The sequence below is a fragment of the Buteo buteo genome, chromosome 2 (assembly GCF_964188355.1).
Source record: "Buteo buteo chromosome 2, bButBut1.hap1.1, whole genome shotgun sequence".
In the NCBI taxonomy this organism is placed as follows: Eukaryota; Metazoa; Chordata; class Aves; order Accipitriformes; family Accipitridae; genus Buteo; species Buteo buteo.
Window position 1 is genome coordinate 48,646,234 of NC_134172.1, and position 12,324 is coordinate 48,658,557.

The following is a 12,324-nucleotide window of genomic DNA, read 5'->3' on the forward strand; positions in this document are numbered from 1 at the left end:
ACCACATTGCACTGCTGGCTGACTTGTCTATTCAAGTGCTGTTATACTTGGGGGACTTGCAGTAAAGACACTATTCTCCTATACATCTGTACATGTATGTATATGCATCCCTTTTTATATATGTATTTATTTACATATACTAAGAAAAACCTTGCAAGTTCTTGAAAAATACAAACCTGAGGTAACCATGCTACTTGCTTGTCTCTATCCCTGGGAAATTAACTGTATTTTATTGCTGTTGTGTATTGATCTATTCCTTTACCCAAGTGTGTGTTCCTACCTGCCAGACTGGACTGTAAAGACAAGAAAATCTATAAAGGGATTGTTACAGCAACAGATGGAAAGGTAAAACAACGAAATGAAAAACAAAATGTGGTGAAAACAATAAGGTAGCAAACAACCCACTGGAAAGGAGGCCGCAAAGCTGCTGGAGGAAGCATGTATCTGGCTCCAACCAGGCTAGGATGTTGCGCCCATCTCAAAGGTAAAATGGAGAGAACAGGTGGCTTCAAATGTTGAGTGTTTCTAAAAGGCAAGGGGGGGGTGGGTGGGTTGCTGAGTGGAAGAGATATTCCCATGTGCATTAAAAAAAGGCTGGGACATCATGAGCACTGTCTAGTACCACAGGCTGCTCCTTCCAACGCAGACATGGAGAACAGGTCAAAGTCAGGAATCCTCTGCGCTGCAGGCAGATGGCTAAAGCTTAGGCATGTGAATATGCATTTAAATCACTCTGCATATAAATATGCATATAAAGACCTCTCAAAAACACCTTGTAGGTCTTCGCAACAATAAACTTAATTTTTTAAAGTTTTTCTTTTGTTGTTGTTTTCCCCCAAATATATTTATCATCTCAAACACAAACATACCTAAATCCTGAGCAAAAAAACCCAACCCTGTAGGGCAACTACTTGCCTGTGTGGATTTAAACCTGGTGTGACTGGGCTGAAAATGAGAGAACAGTGAACTCTACCCAGGAGGAGGAAAAGGTTCAAAGGCTTGATGAAGCCTACCTGTGCTGACCTGACAGCACCAGACAGCTATACGGCAGCCTTCAGCTTTACAGGGCACTTTGTTGCAGGAGCTGTGTGCATTTTATCTGGAGTTCCTCTTTCATCTATTCAGCTTTGCATTTCCTCACTTTCAAGACAGGGAGACTTAGAGGCATTCAGCTGGTTTTGACACAGTGAAATCCAGCCTCCTCTTCCCTCCACATTGGCACTCTCAAAGGAAAGTCCTTTTGCTCTGTAAGAGCACTCTGCCTGCTGCACATGAGCAGCAAGCACAGAATGTGAATCCTTGGATCTGGTATTTGGCCACTGTGGTCTCATGGAGCTTATTGCTGGTTTTGCCTCACATGCAGAGAAGAAGGGAGCCAAACCTTCAGAGAAACCCATATGCTAAAGAAAAGAAAGTATGCTTCCTGAAAATACCACACCATCAGTTTCAGCCAATATACTCTCATGTTAATACAACTGTCACCACAGAGCCAAATCCAAACTCTGCTCACCTTCTTCATGTGATTTGTCCAATATAAGAGTTCAAACAGCCTATTGTAACCAGAGACAGAAAATATATCATTCCAAGTCACATGAAACCATATCCAAATCCAGACAAATGATTTCTGAAAATTGCATAAATGCTTCTTTTTAAAAAAGGGGTTCATTTCAAAGATAGCCTGCTACCCAACTTATAGATATTTACATAAGCTTTTGCATCTCCCTTACAAATCATCTACTGGAGTTTCTGACATAACTGATATTTATATGGGTGGTCCTGCCACCACTGGTAATCTTACACTAGCATCACAAATATCAATCTTCCTTTTCCTTTTGTCTTCTTTATAGATAGTTTGTACTCTGATATTGTACACTATATTCCAAAAGTGCCCAGTGAATTAAGGGCACCTGCTTCTAAAGAATCATTTAAACGTGCTAATAAGTCTACATTTAGTTGTAGAAAGCAAAAAGGCCTTTTCAAATTTACCATGATAAAGTGTCTAAGAAAATGTTTTTCATTGTTAGGGAACACTTCCATAAACTCATAGACTCAAAGGAAATCCATGCACAACTGTTCAGAAGGAGCTGTTATCCAAACAGATATGATACAGCAGTCCATGGTCAATGAAAAGAATACAGGATGAGCTTTAAAAAGGAAAGGAGGAGTATGAACAAAGATATTTTCTCTCTCCTGTCTCTGCATCCAGCTGAATAGCTGTGGCTTGCAACAAGTACTATTCCCTTCTGCATTCCACAAGAAAAGAGAAGGGGGGGAAAATGAATACCTTGAGCCAAACCACATGTCTTAAATTTTTCCCTCAACATGACCCTATGCAAAACATATAGCAATGGTGAAGCCAACAGACACATGGAAATAGCATAAAGGAGAGAGCAAATGGCACTCACATTAGAAAAGACTTGAAATTACAAATTGTTGTTACATGGCTACAACTTCAAGCATGCTCCTTTATAGCTAGGGCTTCCCAGGAATTAGAAGCAAGCTCTTTTTTGAAGATTAATGTAGCTTTCCAGGACGCACAGTGTCCTTTATAATCATTGCAACTTAAGGCTTGATGAAAGGCTTTCTGGGAACAAGAAAAGGACAATGTTGGGGGTTTTTTGTTTTCTTTTTTTTTTTTTCTCCAAGCACTAGATAACAATTAAATACAGCAGTGCTTGCATTCCTAGATAAAAGCATTTCTAAATTTTGAACATTAAAAAATAGTAATCCCACGCATTTTACATTGTGCTTATCATTCTGAGTGATTCTAAAACCCTTTACAGATCAAAATATTTGGCAGAGAGATCCTGGCTTCTTCCGTTTCAGTTGAGGCAGGGGTATCACAGTCAGGTGTTACTTCAGTCATTAATGAAATTTTGCCATAAAATTGCAAGATTTGGTCTGTGCAAGCTGTAGAACTAAAGAGAGATCAAGTAATGTGTTAACAATCAGGGCTGCAGGTCCCTTATAAGGCACATTCCCAGGGGAGGTTAGCTATGTTTTTTATTTCAGCTGCCAAGCCTATTTTTTAATGCTCTTCAGAATGGTCCAGAAACCTGACAAAGAAAATAAAACAGAAGGGAAAAAATGGGGTCCTGTCATATAAAAGAATTTCTTTTTCTGACAGCTCCAATAAAATAGAAAGTTAAGTCTAGGGTCGCAGACATGATGGTGGAGAAGATGGTCACTGTACTGGTGTCTCTACTTTCAGACTGAAGGCAGCAAGTAGATGCAAGTTCAATTCTTTCTTTGCCCATAGGGTTTTAAATCCTGTATCTCTGAGATGAGTGCTTTAATTTGGGACATCGGTGTCTTCCAAAAGTGTGTTGGACTAAATGCTCTCACACTCAAACCTCAATAGCACTCACTGAAACAGAGTCAATGAAAGAATGGTTGCATGGGCTAGTGGTGATGACAGTCATTGGGGATAAAAAGATAACTGAGAAATGGGATCTAGATCAAGTTCCAAAAATACACAGCAAGAGGAGAAATTGAAAGTAGTCCAGATTACCTTTGATTCTCATGTGAGAGAGAAATAAGAAATGAAACTTTAAAATTTCACCAGGCAAAAAGAAAGCTGAATTTGGGTGTGGCTCCCTGTTCAATTTTCATGCGTAAGTATTAGGCAACTTGGTAGTAGGAAACCAAAGTCATCACCTCCTTGTTCTCCAGTAGACTGTACTTACAGCCAAAACTATATAGTGAATTCATCTTGAACTTTAATATTTCCCCTTCAATTTTCAATCCAGCCTCACGCAGATCAACACAAAATGCAGTATCAGATCATACATGAATTCCACCAGCTCAGCACAATTGAACAGCTAAATGAACCTCTGAAAGTTTAACCTCCTTGCCCATTTTCACAGCTCCCAAAATATCATTAACACTTCTAAATATTTCATACTGGCACATCTGAAAAGACTTTGCCGGGGTTTCAAGTCTCTGCTAGGTTTTCAAGGAAAATCTGAATTAGATTAAAGCAGACGTTGACCCTAGAACAGGAAGCTGAACCTAATTTTTGCACAAATAGCTCAAGGGTATTACAATTTTGGCTAGTACAACACAGAATCTCCTGCTCCACATAACATCATTCACTGTGATGGCATGGATATCACAGAGAGCAAAATCACAGAAGCACAGTTCACAGCACTGCTAGTCTAGCCAAAGTCTGGGCACTCTCATGGGCTAGCCCAGCCCAAGCCCAGCCACAAATTCCAGTTTGCGTAGAGCTCTCAATGATCTCCAGCCCACTGGCATCAGGAAACCTTTCTCTTCAGGTTTATTTACTTACTGGTTTTTCTTCTGGGCTCCCATTGGGCACCTCCACAACTCTGAGGTCAGGGTCCACCCGTACCCTTGCTCTTGTGACGAACTGGATGACCGATGAGCTGTCCTGAGAAGTAAAAAGAGGAAGAATTGGATTCGAGGGTGCAAATAAAAGCACCAAAAAAACCCCAAACAAAAACATCAAACATTTGCCAGTGTAATAAACACATCTAGACAATGCTTAGTGGAGGCTGGGCTGAGAGTCAAGTACTATCCTGGTTAAAACCCTGCTTTGAAAAAGATAGCTTACGCTCATAACAAACAAAACCGAGCACATTATCTCAGAACAAAACAAAATCAGGTATGTTGGACTCTAAACACACCATTTGTATTTGGCCTGTTAATGTTTCCCACATTTACCGCAGAAGCAAAAGACAGAACATTGCCAATCAACACAGGTAGGCTCAATATTAACCATGAAAGAAAAGTTCCTATTTGTTTTCCAAGTGAACAGAAAAAAGATATACAAAACCTGGGATAAACTCAAGTATTTCCCAAGGTGAAAACGTCTTGATTATTTGAATCTGTGCACTGCAAATATCTTAAATATTCAATATACACCTCCCCTTATTAATATATATTTCTCCTATATTTTACACAGTGCATTTTAACAGGCACATTCCAATAAGCTGCCATTTCAACTTATAGGTTAGTCATTTGTATGCTGTTCACCATGGGGAGGGTAGGACATAAGTAGCAAATGGTATGCATTGGTGATACTGACCCAAAGACTCGTGTAAGCACTGTATGTCTCTTAAAGGAGTGTTGCTAATGGTCATCTTGGAAAGGACCCAGCAGACAGGATGAATCCTGGCTTTTCCCAGGACTGAGTTTCGCAGAAGCATATTTTGTGTGCACTCAGTTACTTGCTTACATATTTCAGCATTTCTATAAGCATGTAACAAAACCCTGAAACTTCTGGCCTTGCCTATATTTCCTGTTTTCAAATATGAACAAACATTAGCAGATTGGCTGGTTTCATCTGGAAAAGCTCAGGGCTATCAATTGCTTTAGGAACTGCTTTCTAATAAGGGCTCTCTCCAATGCTTTCAATCTAGCAGCTATCAAAGACAGGTTTATTTTAGTAGGCTCATGCTATCAGCTTTCTCCTCTGATTATCTTACACCCTCATAATCTTATAGCATCTTGCCACAATTACACAGTCAGCATCTTTGTAAGTAAAGGAAAACAGGGTAAAATGCAGTAAATCACTAGAAATTTAAAAGATTTGCTGTCTCATTCAGTGGCTTCAGAGAAGACAGGAATTAACTTGCAACCATTTGTTTCTTGTCACAAATGTCAAGCTCAGCATTAATATGGTCGTGATGTATCTTCTTTGAATAATAATAATTGGAAGTAAAAAATTACAAAAAACTGCCACGTCTCTGTTTACATGGAAGGAATGATAGATAGTTGGTCACAGTTTACATGCACTTACTCTACTTTTCATTTTTCAGAATGAAAACTTCCAGAAATCAATTTAACTTTCAGAAGTCTCTAGCCTTAACACCATGCATAAAATTAGGGGCCTCATTTGTTGTTTCTCAATGTATAAATTTCTGAACTTAATTTATTTCTGTCTTAATGGGTAATGGGTAAGAACTAGGATTAACACCTCCATACATGCTGTTGATAAATAGATCTGTTTTCTTTGACACCATGATTTTTTTTAACACACTAGTAAAGAGAGGAAGGAATGCAAGTTTTGAGTCCATTGGTGCACATAAGCATACTTAAATTGGCATTTAAGACAAATTACAAAGGAAGCACATACCTTCTTCAATATCTCAGTATTCAGCAGCGTGTAGATACCTATATCACAGGACTCTGCTTTGGCTAGTGAGCTTAAGTTGCAGCGTATAATTAAGCAGGACCTGCCTGGTCTTTCACAGTCCTACAGGAAATACGGAAAAAGCTGTTAGGCAAAGGAGGAAAAAATTCAGTGACAAGTCGTGTAATAGCAAACACACCAGCTGACCAAGTTACATAGTAAACTGCTAAAATACAGCACTCCTGCGTTGAAATAGCAGCAACTTTCAACACCTGAAGAGAGCTAGATACAGAGACCTGCATGAAAGCAAGCCAGGTAAAATTCAGCCCTCTACAGAGCCACGGAGCCAGGTGAGTGCCTGGGGCTGGGAGTAGCAGGGCGGCTGCTGCATATCAGTCCTCGGCGGGAGTCAGGCACCAAGCGCGGTGCAGGGCCCCGCTGCCCCATGTGCCTTTGACAAAACATGGGAGCGAGGGCTCTGGTCACCACGTGCGCGCTGCCATGTCAGGCAACTCCCTCCCCGCTGCACTTCCTGAAACTTCTTATTTCTGTTTAAAAATCAGATAATTAAAATCACTAAATATCCCCACAGCACAACATCAGTATCAGTATACATGCACCAAACAGTTGCTGTATAATGAACTATATGCTTGAGTACTTCATGCTAAGTCACACAAAATCTTTTGTAAGATACACTGTATGTTCAAGTTTGCCATAAGTGGACTTTCTTACCAATACTTTTCTGCCAGACTTTGTGAAAAAAGCAAATATTGTGTGGAAAATATTTTCATTCTCTTGAGGAACAACGCATGGGCTGGGGTTTCTGTGAAAAGAACAGCTGCCTTTGTCCTGACCAACCTGCAAGCACAATTATAAATCACAATTATTATTCTGAATTAAACTAAATGACACAAGAAGGTGGCATTAGCCTGTCCATAAAAATACACCTACATCTGAGCGGGCTGTCTGGACTCCCTTTAGCAGTCAAAAGAGAGAAACGAGCGCTTCAGGAGTCAAATAATCCTAAAGAAGTATCTAAAGTAAGCCAGACAGACCACGGTCTGGAAATGCTTGTCTCTCTTGACTGGATATGATATGAATGTATCTAACCTAGCTCACATGTAGGTGTCTGAGTTCTACAAGTCTGGAGACAGAGACAGAGGAGAAAAATCTCAGCAAAAGATATAGATCACCACATAGCATTTTAAGTCAATAGTGTTACCCTGTGTATTACCTTTTTGGTAACTGTATTATTTGGTGCTTTGGCCAACTTGGCTGTTTCACAGTTTATATCAGAACTAATGAGATAAATGAAATCTTTGTGTAAATGCACAAGCCTGGACACTAAAACTGTTCTTTTACCTTCAGCATAAATAGTACAAAAACAGTCTTTTTGTATCATTAGCTTCTTCACTTGTGCAGAGAAGTAGATGCTTGAAGCAAGTGAAACGTACCATGCTTTGATAAAATGTTCTTCAGTCAAGATAACCTTGCACTAGAAAACCCTTATCACTTTTTGCAGCTTATGAATATTCCCTGAAGAAAATCTATTGGCATTTAATACAAACTATGACAACAAAGTATCAGCAAATTCATCCTGCCACCATCCTTAAAACCTGTAAGAGTGAGGGAGATTTTTCCCCCAAACCACCAAGTGACGTTCTTACACATCCTGCTGTTGACCTCCCTACATCCTCTACTCTGAAAAGATGAAAACTTGTACCTTATTCAAATCACAAATCCTTGAAAGAGGGAGGAAAAAAGTTGCTATAAATATGAAATTACTGCATGCCCTGAGTCTGATTCTGCATTAAACAGTTTATAGCTGAGTTAACCAAAGTATTTCCAAAAAAGGCAAAGGTCTATCTGGATGTTAAATGCTTCTTCCAGACAAGTGACGACAATGTCTCTTCATAAGATACATCTTTTCTGCTTCACTGGCCCACAAGCTCTTCATAATGTGTTCTTTGAAGTATGTATTCATAACCTGGGACATAATCTGTCCTTACATTCCCAACAGATACAGGCACAGGTAGCTACCCACAGTTTACAGTCTCCTTGGGATCAACTGAAAATTAAGACTATCATGTTCTCCATTTGTCCGGATCACCTGGAATGAGTTTTCATTATTTATTGTAGGTAAGAGATTCACAAAGCCCACTGACATTTATTTTCTTTGAACTTTCACATGGGAATTAGATCCAGATCAACCAGAAGGTTTATGTTAAATCAAGAACAGCAAAGAGTCAAGATCTATTCAGTACTTGCTCTTTCTTCCTGAAAGTTTGAATTACCAGACATTTGGATAGATGTCATTAGATTCATGCAAGAGATACAGAAAGGAGTCTCTGCGCTATCCCAGCTTTTGGCGTACTCTCCAAATAGTCCTGCTTTACATCCTGTACAAATACGACGTAAGAACAAACCAAAGCAGAAATATCTTACAAGACTAAAAGGAATTACCTGGCATGAAGCAACATAAATCTGGTCCTTTCTTCTCCAAATGATCATCTTTTCTTAAACTGAAACTTGGCTACATCTTGTCCTTTTTAAAACACTTTAGCTGAAACAGAGAAAGGCACCTCCAGAGGACTAAGTCTGAACTTGGACATACCTTTTCCTCTCTGCCAATTGTGCAGCAATCCCACACAATGTGGCTACTAAATTCAGTGTTAGGAGGGACAGGTGCAGGGACTGATCACGTCCTGTCACCTGCACTGCTCTGGAACAGATCATCAGGTCACCTATAGCTCGTTTTAGTAGCCAAAGGGAGATGCCACTTCCTAGAAGAAAGCAGAAACTGCTACTTGGCCTGCAGAATTTGGGGGAATTCAACCAGGCAGAAATTAGGTTATATTCATCTGTGTATCTGTGATCTACGGGTGTATGCTGACAGCCAGTAGGCAGGAAAGGATGCAAGGCAGCTGAGAAGCACTCAAGTTTCTTTTAGCACTCTTAGAAACAGCAGAGCCACAGAACTCAGAAAAAAGTAACAAGAAAACTCTGAAATGGATGGATCATGCTGAGGTAGAAGAAAATCCAGCCTTTCCAAAGGCCACAGTTGGGTTTTAGGGGTTTTTTTGTTTGTTTATTTGTTTTGTTAGGGTGACTGTCAGACAATTATATTTCACACCATCTCTTATTTTCCTCAATTTTTACATGCATAAAGGGAAGATTCGGTCAACCAGTGAGACAAGACCATGGTAACTTTTCATTAAGCTTTGTTTTCAATGAAAAATTCAGCTGTAAAAAATCAACCTGCTAAATAAAATCTTAGCACAAAGCTCCTGCCTGCATTATGCTGAGACTGAACTACATCTCTGAAATCCAAATCAGAATTTGGCCTCATGTGTGACCCTCTCCCTGTTCAAACATGGTGCTATCCCAGCCACCTGTTTTACTCCTTGTGACCAACCACATAATCTGGTACACAGAGAAGAAAGTTTCTGGCAAAGTTTAAGGGCTTTGCATGAGCAAACATGATTTATAGATGCAAGAACTGTGCAAATTTTTGAAATGGAGTAGGTAGCCAGGCTCTATGACAAAGTCTTGGAGTTTCAGGGTACCTGACATACTAGAGCTTCTTGGAAATTTCCATGTGGTCTCAGCAGCCAATAAACAGAAGAGGACTACCCCCAAAGTGATCTTCCCAGGACCTGGGATCTCACATCTCACAGAAATAGCAGAAGAGAGTTTTTGGAGCAGTGCAGAGGATGTGGAAAGAGATGTGCATTGCTTTTGTACTCCATACAAGGACTACACAGAAGCCACAAAGAAAAATCAACGTCCAACTGCTAACACAAACAAACCAACAAAACTGGGGCAGGGGGAACAGGAACAGAAGGCAGGCTCTCTTAAATCCTGCATTAAGACTGCAGCTTGGGAAATAAAAACCCTGTCCTGAGTGAGGTACCAAGCAGGATCAGCTCTGCAGCCTCCGAAGGAGAGACTTCCAAGGAGCTGTGTCGGAGCTGTTTCTGCTGAGGGTTGTTTCATTTTGTTTTCCAGAAAGTACTTACCCATTTTAAGTCCTGTGTAAAATCATCTGCGATCTGGTGCACTGGCAATACAGTTAAACCTCCTGTACTGGAAGTGTACCTAAAATCTGTACCCAGACAGATGTAGACAAAGTCTACATTAGCACATAATGTAGGCCAAATAAAAAAGTGAACCAGGCTAACTGCATGGCATCCTCAGTGCCTGATGTCCATATTACATACTTTTCTAACTTGCTCTGACTCTGGTCCTGTGGCGTGAATGTGCTGCAGCCACAAGTAAGTGTTAAGTGCACTCTTCGAGTGCTCCTTTGTGTTTCTTTTGCCCCAAAAGGAATCCAGTTTGCACACTTTACAATGTGAACCACAGCTCCCTGCATAGGGAGGGTTGAGGATTTTGCTTTAAAAGCTCACTTCTGGACTGAACTATGACGCTAGTAAAGAAGCACTCTAAGGCACACTTTGATCTTCAGTCCAGCAGAACTTCTGTGAAGGGTGATGACCCTGAAGGTGCACAAAATACACCTTATGTATGCTTGCTAAGAACAAGTTTACAATTTTTTCACCCACAAGTGTGGATATTACACTAACTCCTATAAGCAGGAGTCCTGGAATTCATATTGTTTCTTATGTACGAGAATGGTTACATTTCTACATAAGCAAACCCTTCTGGAACAAAAAAGCTACAATCAGTCTTGACCAAACAAAATTCCTCCAAACTAGAAGATATATATATATAGATATATAGATATATAGATATATTTAATCTGACCTAGCAGATTTCATTGAACAGCTTTACATTGCAGAAAAAATGGCATAAAAATAATTTCAAAGGTCTTAAATTATTTTCTACTTTTTCACCTTCTCTATATACAATAGTCTATGCTGTCACATATAGTCAAGACTACTACATATATAATGAGTTTTTGCAGGATAACAGGTAAAATATTTCTAACATAGAATTAAATATTACCAGCTACTGATCCTAGCCTTCAACTCCTGGAAAACCTTTCCAATTTAAAAAAAAAAAAAAAAAAAAATCATCTTTTTGCAAAGAAATTACATTTTCAGATTTTCAATTCTAAACTGAAAAATTCATAAGGGAGTGGTTTTCTGATGGAAACCCAAACGATTTTGAAAAATTTCTTATGATTTGTCATTGTTCTAATTAGAATGAAGCATGCTTTGACCATCTTGAATAATGTCTTCAACTTTCATGTGAGGCAAACCAACATCAAGAACAAAAGTAAAATTTTCCCACACAACTTTTTACTAACAATGGTTTCTTCTTACCAGGCTATCCATGTGTAGGGATGTTCCCATTCCCTAGGAACATCTTGTCATAGACTGCAAAACACCTAATATCAACGCATCATGTGTATTATTTTTTTCTAGTTTTTATCTCAAGTTCAAAGGCACTTTTTGTCAAACTTTAGCCCCAAGGTGAAGAGAGGTAAATAAAAATCACTCTGATATTCCCACCATGGAATATCAGAGTGATTAAAGCTAGCACAGCCAGCATTCGGATCTCACCTGCATTCTTGAACATTGCTGGATGCCAGAACAGCCATCTACAATTTTCAGCAGTGAGACATTATTGTTGGGCGCCTCACTTCGACCCCTAACAGGCCTGCTTCCAGAAGGTGGACACGTGACACTTAGAAATCACCGTCTTTTAGAGAGTTTTAGCTGGACATCCAGAATCTAAGGGACTGAAAATCACTACTCACTCATGAACATATATACTTGTATTCTCCTATTGTATTCAACACGTGTGCATATACATGCAACATGCATAAACACAAAGAGATATAAGCCAGAACATTTGTACTACACAGACTGTAAATGGCACCTTGCATAACAGGCCTCTAAAGGTCACCGTAACTTTGCAAAGGCTAATAGTATTACTAATCTGTCATCATGCAGAAAGGCAGAATATCCCTTATGCTGCCTACCTCACCCATAAATGGCCACATGTTCAGAGACAAGTTTGTCTCTAGCTTTGTTAATTTACTGGAAGTTGTCCCCTTAAAGAGCCCATAAACATGCTTGAGAGACAATGTTTAAATAGGACAGCCTATACAATGGGTTACTCTGCCAACTTCTTGTCGTCAGCACAAACCACTAAGCTTCTCAGAGACAAGATGTAACCACTGGAGAAAGCATGTGCATTACTTCATGCTTTAAAAATGCTGTATCTGCAACAAGGAAGAAATTCCCACAGGACAACTT

The 12,324-nt window shown here is 39.6% G+C and overlaps 1 protein-coding gene across 1 annotated transcript in view; it reads right to left on the minus strand.

Moving 5' to 3' along the window:
• Positions 1-12,324, minus strand: part of ITGA9 (integrin subunit alpha 9) — a 230,939-nt gene that overhangs the window by 24,134 nt on the left and 194,481 nt on the right. The window contains exons 24-26 of the mRNA XM_075053853.1: positions 6,830-6,955; positions 6,101-6,220; positions 4,292-4,393 (exon numbers count right to left, since the gene is read on the minus strand). Coding sequence (XP_074909954.1) covers positions 4,292-4,393; positions 6,101-6,220; positions 6,830-6,955 — 348 coding nt within the window. The remainder of the gene's footprint in view (positions 1-4,291; positions 4,394-6,100; positions 6,221-6,829; positions 6,956-12,324) is intronic.